Raw genomic sequence first — 19051 nt, 5'->3', positions numbered from 1 at the left:
AAATGTTAACTGTTGTTGTCCTTGGTTGCTTAAAGTTATTTCTTTTCTTTCAATTTTACTAGATAATTCAAATTTTACAAAAGGATTGTTTTGATTTTTATAATTGAAATAAGTAAAAATAAGAGATAATTTCATTCACGGGGAGAAGGAAAACCAGAAATATATAGTTTAGCCACAGTGTTAATAAAAAACACAATAAACATAATTTTTTAAAAACACAGAAGAAAAAGAAAGTAGTCTTCCAAAATCCATTTCAGGGCCTCCTGGCTGGTTCAGTAGGAGGAGCATGTGACTCTTGGTCTCAGGGTCATGAGTTCGAGCCCCACGTTGGGTGTAAAGGTTACGTAAGTAAATAAATAAAAACTTAAAAAAAAAAAAAAAAACCCAAAAATCCACTTCAACCCTTTCAGACCCCAAGCCTCCTGCTGCAGCAAACACAACTTAAAGTAATCTGACCAATAGATGTCACTGTTACACTTCTTTCATTGACCACATCTTAAGATGCACAACCTAACTTCGGAGGTAGGGTGACAAAAACAAAAACATCACAAATTTCCATTTCATCTCACAAAGGGCTGTAGATTTTTCATCTTTCAGGCTCATTCCAAACCTCCTTTTACAATAACTGGGATGTTGAATGCTTTTCTAAAATGACATCCAGTGATGACGCTACTATGGTTACGAAAGTGCAAGGTTCATCTGCTCTTGGTTACTTGAGAAAATCTCCAGCTATATAAACACTACAGATCTAACCATGTTCGTCAAAGACATACTTCTGGGTCTGAAAGTAATGAACTGGAAGGTATCAAAAGGAATCAAGGACACAAGTTTGCTGATGGGCATTAAAGTCAACAGCAAAGGAAAAAAAGTGGGGGGGGGAGAAGATAAGAAAAAAGGGGAAGGAAGGAAGAAAGAAAAGGGGAAAAAAGAAGGAAAGAAAGAAAAAGTCCTTCTTGCATTCCTAATGTTCACCCTCATCTCTGAAAAGAAACAGAGATGGAGAGGGGTGGTGACAATGATGACAGTCTGGTCAATCTATCAGGCCATCTACAATGTGGAAGGAGCTACAACCCAGCCCACCGTTCTGTAGAGTATAGTTGACAGTTCTGGATGAATACATGGATGAATGCGAAGGGAGAAGGCTGTGTTTTCTAAATGGGTCATCTTGGTATTTGCAGACTTCCTGCTGACCTGTTCACCTGTTATCTGAACAGCTGGAGGGAAAGAAATGTTTAGGAACGTGTGAGGGAGACAGGCTATTTAGATCGTTCTAGAGAATGCTCTCAAATGTATGTTCTCAAATTTTTAGAAAAGTGATATTAAGAGGTGACAAGCAGCAAACAGGTACTCCCACCACAAGGTTTAGGCAGTAAAGCTGACGTGGGGAGAGCACTCTGAAAACATTCAGGTAAACTGTAAACATAATCACGTTCTAGTGCACACATTTCAGACCACTGAGGTGTCTCTGTATTCTGCAGCTGACTGATGTTTAGATAATGACCTCCCCACGAAATGCAGCTTCAGCAGTTTTGTGAACACAGTTTACAGTAAATGCATCTCTGTTGACGGCAGAGGTTTCCACTTACATGGAGATCCAAGTACAGTTCGCTTTTGTTTGGCTTCTCTCTCTCCTCGTGGAGCAGAAATGGACAGGCTGGTCCTGCTCGATAGCCCAGGAACCATGCACCTCCATCCCTGTTGGGAAGGTCTTTAGCTGTTGTCTGCTCACTGAAACAGTCCCGGGGGAAGCCCTCGGAGGAGAGGCCTAGACAAAAACAGAGAAGACCATCAGTGACACGGTGGCTAAAAAAACATCAAGCCAGCCCTATCTTGTTCTCCTATGTGGGCCATTTCATACTACCTCTTACATTCCTTTCTAGGTTGTATTTTTAGAGTATGCTCTCTTCCAAAAGTGCTTGTCTTGATTACTCTTTCTGGATCTCACTAGCAAAGAATTTAAAACATTTGCCCTCATCCCCAATTTACAAAGAAAAGTCTATTAGCTATACTCAACGTTCACTATCCTTGCTTACCAATGCAGGCGACACAGCCCATTCTCTCTCAGGACAGAATCAGAGGACGAGCTGCAGGACAGAAGTCAGGAGGCCTGAGTTGTTGGATTCACTACTAGAAGGTGTCACCTGAGCCAGGTCACTAGTCACTAGTGTATGCGTTCTTCTAGAGCAGAAGCTGCATCACGGACATCTTCATTTCTGGGGGTAGAATTATCGTGCATGGTGCATACTGGCACTTGGTCACTTTGTTGAATGAGTGACATTGCATGAGTGAACTATCGGGGACCCACTTTTCTCATCTCTGGAACGAGGGTATCACATGGGTTTTTACCTAAACTGTGTTGGGATAATAGTCAAGGATGTGCCAGGCACTGTGCAGTTCGTAAGATCGCTCTCTAGGAAGGCATCACTAGTGCCCCCAGTTTAGACGGGGAAACTGAAGCACAAAGAGGTCAAGCAATTTGCTCCAGATCATAGAGTCAATAAATGGGAAAGCCAGGAACTGAACCCCAGCAGTTAAACACTAGAAGCCATGCTCTTAATGGCCACACTAGGTGGCCTGTGCCATTGAAATGGCGATGTGTGTTGTGTAACAAAAGGACTTTGTGGTCAAATAAATGTGAGAAAAACTGTGCTGTAGCCTTTAGAGCCACGAGTCACATTAGCATAGCAAAGACTTTGAAACACTCTTTAGTAAAGGAGCTTAGCTCTGTATAATAGCGTTTTCCGAACTTATTAGACCACAGAATCCATTTAAAGGATCCTTGTGAAACATGTTGGAAGCCACTAGTGTTCCACGGGAACATAGTTTGGAAAATTCTAGATTAGATCACCTCTAAAGTCCCACACAGCTCTCAAGTTCCTAGGCCTCTTTTAATTCCTGGTAAGCAACCTTGGCAAAATATTAAGCAACCGGGCCGAAGGGTTTAGGCTCAGCGCACTTAGCAGTAGAGCTCACTGCTGGATATATGATAGGGCATTTATTACACCTAATCCTTGTAATATTGTCTCTTTGATAGTAGCCCGATGCCAGCCAGCGGCTTGTGCCACACTGCAAACCTGATCTGAGCTGAGAATAAGTCAGCTGGTAAAAGGGCTGTGGGGTAACAGTCTTCTCCTTTACATTAGAGTAGAATTTTAGAAGAAAGAAAATTTGAAAACAGCAAGGTTTTGCTTCGTGCTTGCTTGTTTGGTTGGTTTCCAATCGCACTTCAAAGTGAAAGGCGATACGGGTCACAGTGTCTCCACAGCTGGCCTCTGGCAGGCTGTTGACAAAACACTATTCTCTAGCCGCTGAGAAAACAAGGATCCAAGACGTCAGGCGTCTCTGGGCAGACGCAGGGTGTCCGGAAAGTCATCACCAGGCTCTTCCCTCATGTGCTCCAGGCGCCTTAGAATGAGGGCCTTTTTATTCACCTGGCCTCACCCTTTCCTTCTGCCCCTAGCTACCTACTCTCTCGAGACAGACTGTCCCCTGGGCTTTCGCTGAGGCCCTCCTGGGCCGCAGAGGGTGCCCACTCCTGCTCCGAAGAAGACACAGAAAAGGTCTAGTGCCTGAGAGAGCCTCGGAGAGGAGCGCTCTGCTGAGCACCTCCCCCTGTATCCTCACGATGACCCTGAGAGGAAGGCAGTGCTGGCCGTGCTCTAACAGATGGACAGATGGAAGCTCAGACTGTTAAACTTCCATTTATAAGGCTCAGCTCCCTCCTAGAATACTTCTGTTTATATCCAACCTGTTTAAATTTATGGTGTCCCCTCACTGTGCCACGTCATCTTCAGAAATGTGCTAGTTACTAATCCCGTCCCCCTTTTTAAGTCCCTCCACTTTTCATTTTGATTTTGGGAGGGCCGCTGACTTTGGATGAAGTTTACACAAATTAAGAAAACAACATAAAACATAGTCTGTATATCACAAACAACATAACGTAAACACCTAAGGCAGGACCTCTGGATCATCAGAGGCACATTGTCTGGTGACTGGAAGGTCGTCGTTTAGGTAGAAGAGAGGGAGAAATTCCCACGGTAACAAGGATCCGGTGTCCTCGGATAAAATGCAGGTGCCCACGCAAGCACACCCACACACCCTGCAGTGGCTGTCGGACACTTCGTTAATAAGGTGTGCGGTGCAATCCAATTCACTCTTTATGCAGAGGAAAGACAACACCAAGTTTAGCCACAAACAAGGAAAAGTGACTTCATTTTGGAGTTCGTTTTCATTTTAAAGAGCCAATTTCTAACATCTAATATTTAACCAGACAATGTCCCTATGAAGTAAACGCACAAGGTATAACGGTGACGCGTACTCATTTTGGTGAAGATCGTCAGGACAGGATAGGACCAATGGCAGAAATAAGTAACAAAACTGTTATTCTCAAAAGTCTGACAGATAGGTGCAAATGACAAATTCACCACTAGAAAGGACATAACAAACTTGCAAAGCAAGTCTTTGAAGGGAGAGTTTTAATAATCCCAACACGAGCTTTTGAACAGTCAAAAATAAAGCACATGACCATATTGATTAACACAGCTAGTGGCCACACTATTCTCTTCAACTGAATAAATTTTAATAAAGAGAAAAAAAATTACCTGAAATTAGGTAAGTATATTCTGTCAAATAGTCAAATGTCATCTAATTTTATGACACAAAGAGATTTTGAGGTGTTATATTTTCATTGAACATTTTGCAAAAAGCTGAGAACGGTCTCTTCAAGTCGATCATGTCTTTCCCTTCCATGTGCATACTAGAAATGCATTTTCCACTCCATATTTATTGGTTATTTTGTTTCTCAAAGACATGTCAGAGGCTACCACACACGCACACAGGTTAATGCTACAGCTGACTGCTGTTGATACAACGGACAGCACGGACACAGCACAGGAAGGGAACTTACCTTGGGCCCACCTTGAAAGTCCGTGCTTTTCCCAACCATTCCAATGATGAGCTGCGCTTCCTGATGCTAACCTACAACATTAGACTGGGGTTCTGCTGTCAGGGAAGCAGACAGAAAGGAAAGGTAATAGGCCATTTAAAGCTGGAAGCAGTCTCCATAGCTCGTCCTTCCAAAACGGAATAAGCATCCCTACCTGAGGATCACTGTTTCCACTCCTTCACTTCCTCCCTGCGTTATCATTATGCACCCAAGGCCTTTTCCAGTGGCATTTGGAGCTCCACCCATTGGCATAGATGTTGTGTATTTCCCCTGGTCCATGGATGTTGGATCTGGCCTTGTGTCTTGCTATAGCCAATTGAATGTGAGCAATGTGGCAGGATGCCAATTCCGAGTCTGGGCCTTAAGAGGCATTTTGTGGTTTTCCCCCTGCTCTGTGTTTCTGCCATCACCAGGCGACAAGCATGTGCTAGGGAGCCCAAATGAGACATGCAGAGAAGACCCAAACATAGTCCTGCTGCCTGGAATGGACCCAGATCAGAGCAAGTGAATGACAGCCAACCAACTCTTAGGACGATGAACGAGAACAAGAGATATTTGCTGCAAACCACTGAGATTTGGGGTTTATTTATCAAAATAGCTGCCTAATAGACTATCATCTGTCTCCACCAGAAGCACTGTATCTATTAAAAAATTTAAACCATTTCAGCTGAGAGGGCTTGATGACTACAATATATATTTTTTGTAATTCTTACTAAAAACAATTATTCAATATATCAGGTTTTGGAAAATCAAGCAAAAACTCATGGCATACCCATTTCCTAATTCATACCAAGATTCACACACAAACTGCATTTCATTAGAATTAACCTTCTTCAGCAGGCATTGTCCTTAATTATCTAAAGAATATCTACATGTCTATATAGATATATACACATATATATAAATGTATATACATATACGTATACATATGTATAAATCTGCTTCCAAAGAGAAGTGTGCAAACATACCACATAACCAGAGCTGGACCAAAGTCCCCAAGGAACAAAATTACAGTGCCTTTCAGCCTTCCTCCTTCAATTTTCCTGTCACACTGAGCCCTCACTTGACAGCAGTGATGAAGTGGTTATGCTTCCAAAAGGAGAAGGGGGGGAAAAGACCTTAGCTGAGACTTTCTTGAGTTTTTGCTCCTATGCTGTAGTTCCCCAGGCCATCCATCATATTGACTTAAAATAAATCCAAAGAGGTGAAGTTTTCTCAACCGTGAATATCAGAACTGATATGTAAAGGTAGACAGGTTGTCTTCCATTATGTTATTCAAACATGTACTTACAAGCAAGAGAGACAGCAATCTAGATGTGTAGCTAATGGAAAGTGACACTGTTAAGTACTTGTGAAGAGGGTGTGTGCCTGTGTGTAATTATTCACGTCTTTATCCAGGGAGACAGAGCTTTGGTAAAAGTATAGTCTCATGGCTGGTATCTGTCAATTTGAGATCAACGCTTACCAATCCCATTGCCCCCATTTTCATTCCTTGTGATGTTCAATGATACCATGTCACTAAGCAGATAGGTAACTGTAATTCTGAGAACACACCTTATCTATCCACCCCAGCCTCTAACTCCTCGTGAGAAGTACATAGAGGAAGAAATTAGGAGCAAGGATAGACAGACGGAAGTGGAAGGTGCACAGAAGCAGGGGAAGGCTGCAGGTAGGTCAAGAAGTGGGAAGGACCGGGGAGGAGACTCTGTCTACTATGAAGAAAGCAGCCATATCCGTCAAACACATGCAATGTTCGAATTTCTGAAGTTATGCTTAAATTCAAATGAAATGAAATAGAATTTAGAATTAGAAGGAATCTTGTATATCTCCTATCTGCTCATTTTATACTTGATGAAACTGAAACCCAGGAAGGTTGTGTTATTTCCAATATGTCCACCTAGTGGCAAAGGCAAACTAAAATCCAGGTTCCAGGGAAATCTTTTATGTTATTTAGAGAAGGACATTATTGCCATTCCATAGATGAGAGAACACTGAGGTCTGAGTAAGAAGTAGATGTAAATGGGGGCACCTGGGTGGCGCAGTCGTTAAGCGTCTGCCTTCGGCTCAGGGCGTGATCCTGGCGTTCTGGGATCGAGCCCCACATCGGGCTCCCTGGTCCACTGGGAGCCTGCTTCTTCCTCTCCCACTCCCCCTGCTTGTGTTCCCTCTCTCGCTGGCTCTCTCTCTGTGTCAAATAAATAAATAAAATCTTAAAAAAAAAAAAAAAGAAGTAGATGCAAAAGGTTCGACAGGTGGGATCGATTCCTGACTATGACCTTTACTAATTGTTTGAACTTAGTGGAATTACTAAACGTCTCTGAATCTTTATTTCCTCATTAATAAAATGAAAATAATGTGGGGCACCTGGGTCGCTCAGTCAGTTAAGTGTCTGCCTTCGGCTCGGGTGATGATCTCAGGGTCCTGGGGTCCAGCCTGCTCGGCAGGGAGTCTGCTTCTCCCTCTCCCTCTGCCCTTCCCTCCTACTCATTCTTTCTCTCTCTTTCAGGTAAATAAACAAAATCTAAAAATAAAATAAAATAAAAATAAAAATATGCCTGTTAGTGAGCTGTGTTCAAAATTGTTTTCTTCCAGGAAACTTTGCCTGGGCTAGGGGTGACAGATCGATGGGGGATGCAAACAAATCCCCATTTTAAGGGAAGAAAAGAAACCTGTACACAATGAGGGCATACTAAACATCACACACTCATGCTAGGGACTGTTTTCTGTCCGGGAAGATAAAGAGAAAAAAAAAGAAGCTCATAAGAATTCACGGTAGCACTCCGCTGCAGCAGATCCCAAATCTGCGTAAGTCCTAAAAATAGACTTCACGTCATCAAATGCAAGAGCGCCGAGTAAGTGGCTGATACCTCCCAAAAGAGCAGCTCCTCAGGGCATTTCCTTAGAAATGACATCCAATGACACAACTCCCTTAAAGGTCAAACATTTGAGCCTCGGGCCATGAATGAAACTATTTATAGGCATAGCTTTAAATGAAATGGCATTTTAAGGAGGTACATAAATATATATTTCTATGATTATTGTTACACTAACTTCTTTCCATGTTCTTTTCCTGCAAAGAATACAGATGTTAAATGAGAGACAAATATTGCTCAAGTCAGGAAGCTCATTTGTGGCTATAGTTATATGGAATATTCTAACACCTGAAAAACAGGGGTGTGTATTTAAAGTAGCACAAACGATGCTGAGTCACTCTGCTTTAGAATGGATGGAAGGTAGGAGCGGATGCTTCTAAGTAGGGTTGGTGCAGCAAAGATCAAGAAAAGATGAAATTTGGAAGGTTGTAGGATTCCCTGAGACATTAAGAGCCTCTATGCATTCTCAGACAGTAAATGCTAAGGAAATTAGACGTTGGTACTTCCAACGCCTGTTATCAAAAAATTTTGGTATGTTTGATGATAAGAAATATACTTGCTTATTAACAAAAAATATTATTGAAGTGAAGAACAAGAATACAAAAAACATTTCTTATCGTATTCATTCCAAATAAATTTGAATTACATTTTTTCCATTTTATGTCACATTGTTCCAGTTACTACAGGAATAGTTATACCAATGGGGAGCTCAACTCTTGAAGAGATATGACATAATTACTAATTATCTTAATTGCTAAGGAGGTATAGTAAAGCAAAAAACCTATAAAATACTAAGGCTTGGATTATAATGTATATAATGAATATTTTTTTTAAAATCTTTTTCCAGAAAGAAACGATCTTAAGAGAGTCACAAAACATGAATATTCATAACAAGATTGAGACAAAGAAAAAAAGAAGGCACATATGCCAATATTAAGGGTAAACATTTAAGAGATTGAGAACCCAGTATGACTTTGAGTGTCCTGGCAAACAAAGCAAGAATGAAAAAGCATTCAGTTAGTTCACTTCTATTATCAAAAGGAGGAGGGGCCCCTGGGTGACACAGTTGGTTAAGTGTCTGACTCTTGGTGTCCATTCAGGTCCTGATCTCAGGGTCCAAGGGATGGAACCCAGTATGGACCCCCATGTAGAGCCCCGAGTCCTCAGGCTCCGTGCTCAATGGGGAGTTGGCTTGTCCCTCTCCCTCTGCTCCTCCCCCCATGCTCTCCCTTTTTCTCTTGAATATATAAATCTTAAAAAAAAAAAAAAAAAGGAAAGATACTGATCCTTCAAGGCAGATCAAGATTTTTCTGATGTTTAATTCTGAGAGACACTGCTACATAATGCAGTCAATTCCCACCTCAGCCTTAGCTCCATCCTGGCTGTTCTGACCAACAGTTGACTTCACAGAGCTAATGGTGCTGACCTAATTGGCTACAAATAGCCTTTGTCCTTTTAACCAGAGAGGTTTGGAAATTATCTTGAAGGCCCAGTGATTTGAAACTAAGTGAGGAGTTCTTCAAGAACGCTACTAAGTAGTGGTTGCCCTGAAACAGCCAGATTCTTAAATGGCCCCCTTTGGCCAAGTGTCTTAGGCACTAGAGCTTTTCCACCTCCCATCATCCACCAGCCGTTAGTATCAAGGAGCAGCCCTGCACTTGATCCCAACCTTAGCCAAGGCCTGATTTATCACCATCTCTCCCCACAAATCGATTTTCTTAAGGGTGAGTAATGTCCTTCATACTGGACATTTAATATGTGTCACACACTTTATAGACATTACACATTATTGAGAATCTTCATAATAATCCTGCAAGGTTGGTATAAAGCAATCCTGTTCTAAAGATGAGAAAAGTAATGAAATGGAGAAGTTAACTTAACCCAGGGTCAAATAGTATGTAGGAGAATGGATCCTGAACCCAGAGCCTAGAATTAACCTCCTGCCATAAACAACTAAAAACGAAACAAAATATAGGAAACAACTATTTTTAGGTATTGGATAGTAGGCAGTGCAGTTCTATAATCCTTGAAAGAGGTACGGCAAGTGAAGTGAGCCTCATAATTGCCTGGGCTTATAGTGAAGAGATGATTTCTAGACTGAAGATAATTAATAGGGCCCAGTGACCTATGGGGAAATATCAAGCAGTCTAACATATGTAAAATTAGAAGCAGGGGTCTGTCTAGGAGAAAAGGAAAAGTATTTAAAGAAATACTTGCTGAAATTTTCTAAATTTAATAAAAAGTATAAATCCATAGATCAAAGAAGCTCTATGAACTTTAAGGAGGAAAAACATAAAGAAAACTACAATAAGTGAAGTTGTAGAAAACCAGGGATAAAAAGAACATTATAAAAGCAGTAAGAAAAAAGAATATTATATAGGAAACCAAACAAAAGAATAATTAAAGACTTCTTGTCTGAACACGCATGCTGGAAGGCAATGGAATGACAACTTTAAAGTACTGAAAAATAAGAGTCAACCTAGAATTTGACATGCAGTAAAAATATCTTCCAAAGTGAGAGGAAAATAAAGACTTCTTCAGACAATTAAAAGCCAGAGAATTCATCTTCAGCTGACTTAGACCACAGGAAGTGTTAAAATTTTTTTTTCCCCCTGGCAAAGGGAAAAAATCAGAAGAGGGGCACCTGGGTGGCGCAGTCAGTTGAGCGTCAAACTCTTGATTTCAGCTCAGGTCACGATCTCAGGGTCCTGAGATTGAGCCCCAGGTCCGGCTCTGAGCTCAGTGCAAAGTTGGCTTAAGACTCTTTCTCCCTCTGCCCCTCCCCCTACTCTCTCGAAAACACATAAATAAATCTTTTTAAAAAATCAGAAGAAAATTTGGAAAGCACCGAAAATCATAAATATGTAAGTTAACACACAGGACATTTTCCTCATTATTGAAGTTATTAAAAAATATAATTAACTGAAATAAAAATAATACATTGTGTGGTTTATAACACATGTAGGTAAGAGATGCTGATAACAGCAGCAGCACATCCAAGAAGGAGAAATGGAAATATTCTGTTGTAAGAGTCAGACATTTACGTGAAGTAGTATAATTTAAAATAGACTGTGATAAATTAAAGTTGTGCATTATAAACTATAGAGTTACCAGTTTTTAAAAAGGGTATCTCCGATGGTGGATATAATATGGAAGCCTAGAAAGCACCTGATCTAAAAGAAGATAGAAAATTATATAAAAGGGAACAAAAAAAATGGAAGGTGGATTCAAACTCAGTTATACTGATAGTTACATTAAGTATAAATCATTTAAAAACTCCAATTTAAAGTCAGAGTTTATCAGACGGGGTAAAAAAGCAAGACTCAAGTATATGCTGCTATCTATCAGAAACTCATTTTAAATATAAAATTATAAATAAGTTAACAGTAGAAGGACGGAAGAAGCTATATATACAAACACTAATTACAGAAAGCGTGAGTGGCTATATTAATATCAGACAAAAATAAACTTTGAAATGAGATATGTTACCAGGGATAAAGAGAGAAGTTTCATAATGATGAAAAGTCAACTTGTCAGAAAGAAATAACAATCCTAAATTCATTTGTACCTGGTAACAGAACTTCAAAATACATAAGCAAAACTATCGGAACTGGTCTGGATAAATATATGTATTCACAATTATATTTGGAGATTTCAGTACTCCTGTCTTAGTAGTTAATAGGACAGGTTGACAGAAAATCAGTAGGAATATAGAAGAACTAAACAACATTACTACCAATTTTACCTAGTTGATATTTATAAGACATACTATCCAATAGCTACAGAATACATATTCTTTTCAAGTGCACATGGAATTTATCAAAATCATCAACATACTGTGCCATTCATAAATCTGAAAGGATCAACATCATAAAAAATATGTTCACTGACAGATGTAATTAAATTCAGATACCAATTACTGAAAACTATCTAGAAAATTCCAACTATTTGGAAATTAGACATCACACTTCCCCCTAGCTTCATAGTTCAAAAAAGAATCACAAGGGAAATTAGAAAATATTTGAGACATAGCTAAAGTGGTGATCAGAGGAAAATTTATAGCCTTATTTAGCACCGAATTATGGCCCTTCTTCCACAGTGGTCAACATCTTAACATTTATTCCTGGGACTGGGGGATATTAGGCACAGTTGATGCATGGTGAACTCAGAAAACAGAGGATTCAGTAACCATCTTCTTCTTGAATGCCAAATGCTAAGGTCTTAGCTTTTGTTGCTTCACTAGGCTTCTAGAACACTTTCAGTCTCCAGGGTAGGCAGGTACTAGAACATTATTCTGGGAGAACCAGGACTAGCTCCAGACATTGCGGCTGCCTCCAGTTCCTCCATAAACTGCTGTCCCAGATCACCCTACAGTGAATCTCAAGCCCAATACCCTTTCACGGGCACTCAGAGCTTCCAGTCAGCTTTTTAGTCCCCAGACCTGAAGCATGTACAACCGGTGATCACAAGACAGCTGAGGAGAATGTCTAACATAAAAAGCAAGAAAGTGGAGAGCAAAAGAAGACAGAGGTCTGTCACTCCATACCTACTGGATCAAGATTTTGGTGGCAGCTGCTTTCTTTGGCAACCATATCTCTTGCTACCTAACCCTCTTCCACGCTCCAGATCTTACCAGCTTCCTGTAATACTCTTCCATCCTTCCCCCCTTCAGGCCTAGAGCTGGTCATGGCTTTTTGCTGTTGCTAGTTTCTGGGAACCTCACAAACCCAAGCCAGTTTTCTTAATCGGTCTGGACATAATCTCTTCACTAAGTTATTTTCAGTTTAAGCCCTTTTGAATGTACCATCTATTTTCTGCCAGGACTCTGACTGACAGAGTAATTGGCATCAGGAATGATGTTTACTTCCTAGCCTGTAGCACGTCTGGCTATTACTAAAGCATCTAGGGCGTTGCTACCTGATGCTTGCCATACCCAGTTAGAAGAATAGCAGCAATGTAATGGGCCGGTGTAATCTTTCGGGAGAAATCAAAATGACCATACTCCTTTCAGATTATATTATGATAGAGAAAAGGTAAACTGTCACAGCCCTAGAGTAAGACAATGACGGTATACTGCTGTCCTTTGTAGATGAAGATGAATCGATTGGCATGAAAATAAAGCATTTTCTAAATCGATAAATGCATATTAGCTCCCAGGGGCTATGTTGATCTACTCGGTAAGTACATCATATCTGAAACAGCACTTGCAAATTGCATCCCATGTAATTAATTTTATAAGAATCCAGTCATTCTCTAAAAGCCATCTGTTTTCTCACTAGCCAAAAGAGAACTGAAATGGGAGTATGGTATAAATCACCATCCTTACATCTTTCAAATCTTCAATGGTGGCACAAATCTCTGCAATTACCCCAAGAATGTAGCGTAGGCTTTCAACTAGTAGAAAAAACATGATGCCATTCCTCTCAGAACACACACGTCTGGGAGCCAAAGGTAGCCCTTCACAATGTTATACTTAATAAATCACTTCCATGATTTTTGCCTCCTATCTTTGCAACCTTGGGCTTGCTGGGTTTGGATCTTAGTGACCAAAGGAGGAATGTTTCTACTAGGGAATATGGATAGTCCTGGTTTCAATAGACAGGAAGCTAAGAGTACAACTTGGTCATTTCAGGGTTCTCATACATTAGAGATACATGTATTTGATTGCAGGGCCTAACAAATTGAATGTCTTTCGTAGAATATTTTGAACTGGACCTAGAGTATTAAACTCCTATAGTCCAAAACAACAAAAACAAAAACCCAGGAGTAAATGTAAAGCTACATATTTTGAAAAATAGTACAGAACAAATACTACAGAATGAATGTCCTCGTATTAATATTAAAACAACACAAGGAAGCTACTGTGAAACAAATACTCTCCAGGATTCCTGGTAAAAGAGCAAACTGGAATACATCATTGCAGAACTGTTTGGGAATCTGCACCTGACACAGGGGTTAACAGTTATGGTGCAATGGCCGAATACAGCACCCAGGCTATTTTTGTATAGCCTGTGAGCTAAGAATGGGTTTTGCATTTTTTCATTTTTTTTTTTTAAAGATTTTTTTATTTATTCATTCGACAGAGATAGAGACAGCCAGCGAGAGAGGGAACACAAGCAGGGGGAGTGGGAGAGGAAGAAGCAGGCTCATAGCAGAGGAGCCTGATGTGGGGCTCGATCCCATAACGCCAGGATCACGCCCTGAGCCGAAGGCAGATGCTTAACCGCTGTGCCACCCAGGCGCCCCTGCATTTTTTCATTTTTAAAGGAGGGGAAGGAGCAAAGGCAGGGGCAGGGAGTGGGGTGGGAGACGAGGGGAAGAAAAGCAGCAAGGGAGCCTTTATGGACTGCAAAGTCAAAAATGTTCACTATTGGGCTCTTTACACAAAAAGTTTGCTGACTTCCATTCTAAAATGTTACATACATTCTATCCTTTAAGTAACAAAAATAGGCTTGTGTGCACCTGTCCTAGCAGAATAATCATTTTGCTATTCAAGATCTATTACAAAGAGATCTTACAGATGCCTGGGTGGATCAGTTGGTTAAGTGTCCAACTCTTGACTTTGGCTCCGGTCATGACCTTGCAGTCGTGAGACCGAGCCCCATGTCAGGCTCCATGCTCAGCTTCTTTCAATTTATGAAAGAAACTAAATGCCGTAAACACCATAAAACCCCTTACTGTTTATTCCTCTTGCTCTGGTGCTGAGTTAGACACAGTGGACAGCCAAAAGGAAGAAGGGTGTAGAACTCCATTTCTCCAAAGGGGTTGCTTTCAAGTTCAAACGAATGGTTCATATTCTACTGTATTCATTTTGAAACATTTTTGTTGTTCCTCATTTATCCCTCAAACTGTCATATGCCCCAAACAACACAAAAAACGACAACAAAAAACCTAAGCCACCAAAATGAGTTTTCACACAGAATATTAGAAGAGTCAGGATCTTTTCAGAATGTTTTGTTCGGCTAAATTACAATATTTTATTTTCCTTTATACTGTGAACCTATTTGGTCAAACATAAAATTAACCCTGATGATCTTCAATGTAGGGACTTGTTTTTCACATTTTATCACTATCTGGAAATGCCTTTTATCCTGAGGGGATTGCTATTATCTCGAATGTGATTTTACTATGTCCGGAGGCTACTGTCTTACCAGAAAACACAGCTCTAATTTAAAATGCATGTCAGCAGAAAAGTCAATTTACTAAAAGAAAATTAACTTCATAGACAAATCTTTCAGGAAAGCAACTGATCCATAAAGTGAGCTAAATCTATACTAAGAATAGAACTGAATTCATTATATATTTTTCAGGCAAGAAGAACTTATCATTATATTCCAGTTCATGATAAACTTTCTCTGGAATGATTCCACTAAACAAATAATAGAACGGGAACTTTTGCGTCTAGCATTTTTGAGAAATTACAAATAAGCACAAGATTGTCAATAATGGCTTCCGAAGAGCAAAGAAGACTGAATCGTATTGCACTAACAAGTATTTCAGGAGGAGGATTTTTACCGGGGGGAGGGGGGGGTTACATTTTGTTTACCTACATAGAAGTGGACTTCCTTGCCAAATTTTCACAATTTGTCACTTAAAATAATAGTACAAGCCATAACAGTGACTTGCTGTTAATGAATGGAAGCACCAAATAATTCATTTTCTCTTCCTTTATTTGAAATGACAGTCCTATGTACCAGCGAGAGGGATGTAGAAAATTCCTAGAGAAAGTCACAACCACCCCGGTATGAGGTTAGGGTATATCTCCTGCTTTAACTGTGCTGAATCCTCTTTCAATAAATACCATTAACTTTCTCTTTTTTTTCTTCCAGAGTCATTTAGTTTACATCAGTGCTTCATAAACACGAAAAAGCTAAGCAATGAGAATACCAAAAAGTTCATTTGGCATTGCCTCTGTGGCTTAAAACAAAAAGGTGTGGGGGGGGGGTTGCAGATTTGTTTAACATGTACTTAATTTCAGAAAATTGTCTAAATCTCATTATCTGAATCTATTAGCCTTCAAAGGAATCTTGAATCCTACGGAAGCATCCCCAGATCCTCTCTTACCAAATCCAGTGGCTAAGTCTCAGCCCTTTCCCGTGGAACCTCTCAGTAGCATCAGGCAGAGTCAAACACACTTTTATTTTCCTTGAAATTCCTTTCTAGAAACCACATCCTCAACACTCTCCAAGTGTTCGTCTTTGTTCACTGCTCACTCCTCAGTCACCTTCGTGGCTCCTCATCCCCCCCCCCCCCACTTCTAACTCAGGGTTCTTAACCTCAGTACTGCAGACACTGGGGCTAGATCATTCTTCGTGGTGGAAGGACGTTCTGTGCACTGTAGGGTGTTGATCTCTGACCTCCACGCACTGCTTACCGGGGCACCTCTTCCTCCTCCCAGCCAGTCGTGACAGCTAAAAATGTCTCCAGACATTGCTAAATGTTTCCTAGCCAGAGAACCAGGGCTCTAAATGTTTCAAGCCCCCAAAAATCTGTCCTGTGCCCCCTTCTCTTCTCCCTCTTCACTCACTTCCTTGGTCATCTCATTCAATCTCAAAGTTTTAAATGCCATCTAAATTCTAGTAACTTCCACATTGATACGTCCACCTGGACCTCTTTCCTGTCTCACATAGGCACTGACTGCTCTATGGCCTCTATGTATCCTAAACTCTTGGTTTTCCTCCTAACCTTGCCCCTTCCTCAGTCTTTCATCAGTATTCACTCTGTTTCTAAGATTAAAAATGTGCTTCATCCTTGGGTCCTCTCTTTCTCTTGCATTCCACATACATCTTATGAATAAGACCTGTTTGCTCTACCATCAAATAGTATCCCAAATCTGACCATTTGTCATATTGCTCACACCCAGTCTAAGCACCTGTCTACTCTCATTTGACCAACTGAAATAATCTACCAGTTCTTCTCCCTTCCACACCTATCCCCTATAATGTTTTCCAAAAGCATCCATGGGATCTTGTAAAAATCTCACACCGTCGCTCAGATCAAAATCCTGCTATGGCTTTCCATCCCAGTTAAAAGAAAAAAAAGGGGGGGGGTGATTCCTGACCTTAAAGAACCTCACCTAATCTGACCCCATGTACCTCTTTCTCTCCATCTCCTACTCTCTCCCTTACTCCATGCATTCCTGCCACCTCAACTTTCTTGCTGTTATATGAGTAAAACAACTTCACTCCAGCCTGTGGCATTTACAGTGGTGTTTCCTCTGCTGGAATTCTGTCTCCCCCGATCATCACATGACCAATTTCTTCATATTGCTCAGGTTTCTGCTAAAATATCCTTCCAGCAAAGAAGGCTTCTCTTCACTGCCCCTCTTCCAACATTTTCTTTCTGAAGTATTTTATAAAATATCCTTCCAGCAAAGAAGGCTTCTCTTCACTGCCCCTCTTCCAACATTTTCTTTCTGAAGTATTTTATCTGTAATACCATTACCTGAAACTATGTAATTAATTAGTCTCAGATGAAACTAGGTTTAAATAGGAGTAAAATATGGGGCGCCTGGGTGGCTCAGTCATTAAGCGTCTGCCTTTGGCTCAGGGCGTGATACTGGCGTTCTGGGATCGAGCCCCACATTGGGCTCCTCCGCTGGGAGCCTGCTTCTTCCTCTCCCACTCCCCCTTCTTGTGTTCCCTCTCTCGCTGGCTCTCTCTCTCTCGGTCAAATAAATAAAATTTAAAAATAAATAAATAAATAGAAGTAAAACAGATTTCAGCTTGGATGCCATGTTCCCGGATTGAATGTCTTTAATGCAGCATTGGCAAGAAATCTGAGGCCATGTTCAGGATCAGTGGGAAAAAGTCTTGTGATTGATTAGCAATGCCTTCCCTGACATAGGAGGGAAGAGTGGTAGGGTGTGTGCCATGTTTTTGTCATCCTTTAATGAAGTCCTCTGATTCTTTTTTTGTCTGCTCATTCTTTGGTAGTTGTTACTCATTGGCGTCCTCATTAGCATAACAAGAAAACAGAAGAGATGTGAAACTCAGATAACTTAACTAAACAGTTGCTGCTTTTGTAGAAGTTTTGATGAAGGAGGGAAAACCACAGAAGGCTAAAAGATACGGCAAACCATCAGTAAGTGTGAATCATCTATGTATCTCTTAACTCCCAGAAGTAGAGGAGATAATGGCATGCAAGAGAGAAGGAAATGACTTCAAAGATCTGTTTATAAGAGAGTGAGATTATCTTTCTTTGCTCTTCAAGAAAATTGTTTGAATGATGAAATTATGAGATTACAACTCGGAAGACACTTGAAGAGTCTTTGTCATTAATAAAACATTACGTTTATTGTCGAATTCCCTAACTCTGCTCTGGGATGACTAAGCAAGGACAGACTTAGAGATAACTAAAGATAGAGAGATAAAGAAAATAAGCTGAAAGGATAAAAAAGGTCTCTGTATAACAAAACCTTCCCAACCATCCAAATTCCCCTCCCCACTCTTTAAGAAAGGTCAACTGATAGCCCTTGGCTCCTGACATTAACTATATCCTGTTCCTCTTTTGATGTTCTCCCTGAGAGGGGTTTAACTGCCCTTTCCTTGATTCATTAGATGGTCACTTCAAAGAGACTCCAAAGAGGCAGCATTTGCCCAAACAACTCCCCTGTCTTAGTAAATCCAGGCAAAACCCAAAAAGCAATTCATCCTAAATTTCACACATTATTGTCTTTCGCCCCTGTCAGTGACCCCAGCCTACAATATTGATTACCACTCTGCCTCCCAATATGAATCCTTCAGACAATCAATCCTCTCCCAGAAAAGGGAAAGAGTTATCCAGTCTAATGCCCCGAGACCTGTGATTAGCCCAGGCAGAAACCAAACAACCTAGCAAACTTGTCATAACTTTAAATCATTTACAACCCATTTCCTACCCCAAAGTCAAGGAGGGAAAGATCTACAGCAGTCTAGAGTATGCTTCAAGACTTTATTCAAGATAAAGATGGGTACTCAATTTAGTAACAAATGTACTGAAACTTTTTATTAAATTAACAAATGTCTCTGACTACTCTTAACATGTAAACCAGATTTGTGAGGCTCCTGTGAAGTGATGACATACAAATCCATGATAGTTTCCATATTTTTTTAAGACCTTAGTGGATAAATGGGCAAAGGGCAAATAAGATAAATGACCAAAGAGTACGAAGAAATGTTCAACATCACTCTAATGAGAGAAATACTAGTCAAAAGAGCAATAAAATACAACATTTTCCCATCACATCAGAAAG

At 40.5% G+C, this 19051-nt stretch overlaps 1 protein-coding gene across 2 annotated transcripts in view; it reads right to left on the bottom strand.

Moving 5' to 3' along the window:
• The window catches only part of FMN1 (formin 1), a 339089-nt gene that overhangs the window by 308656 nt on the left and 11382 nt on the right, over nucleotides 1–19051 (bottom strand). For both annotated transcript variants that reach the window (XM_057306184.1, XM_057306185.1), the window contains exon 2: nucleotides 1587–1765. In XM_057306184.1, coding sequence (XP_057162167.1) covers nucleotides 1587–1765 — 179 coding nt within the window. The remainder of the gene's footprint in view (nucleotides 1–1586; nucleotides 1766–19051) is intronic.

This window comes from Ursus arctos, unplaced genomic scaffold (assembly GCF_023065955.2).
Source record: "Ursus arctos isolate Adak ecotype North America unplaced genomic scaffold, UrsArc2.0 scaffold_36, whole genome shotgun sequence".
NCBI classification, from domain to species: Eukaryota; Metazoa; Chordata; class Mammalia; order Carnivora; family Ursidae; genus Ursus; species Ursus arctos.
Note: the sequence above shows the minus strand (reverse complement) of the source record. Positions and strands in the feature narration are given on the sequence as shown.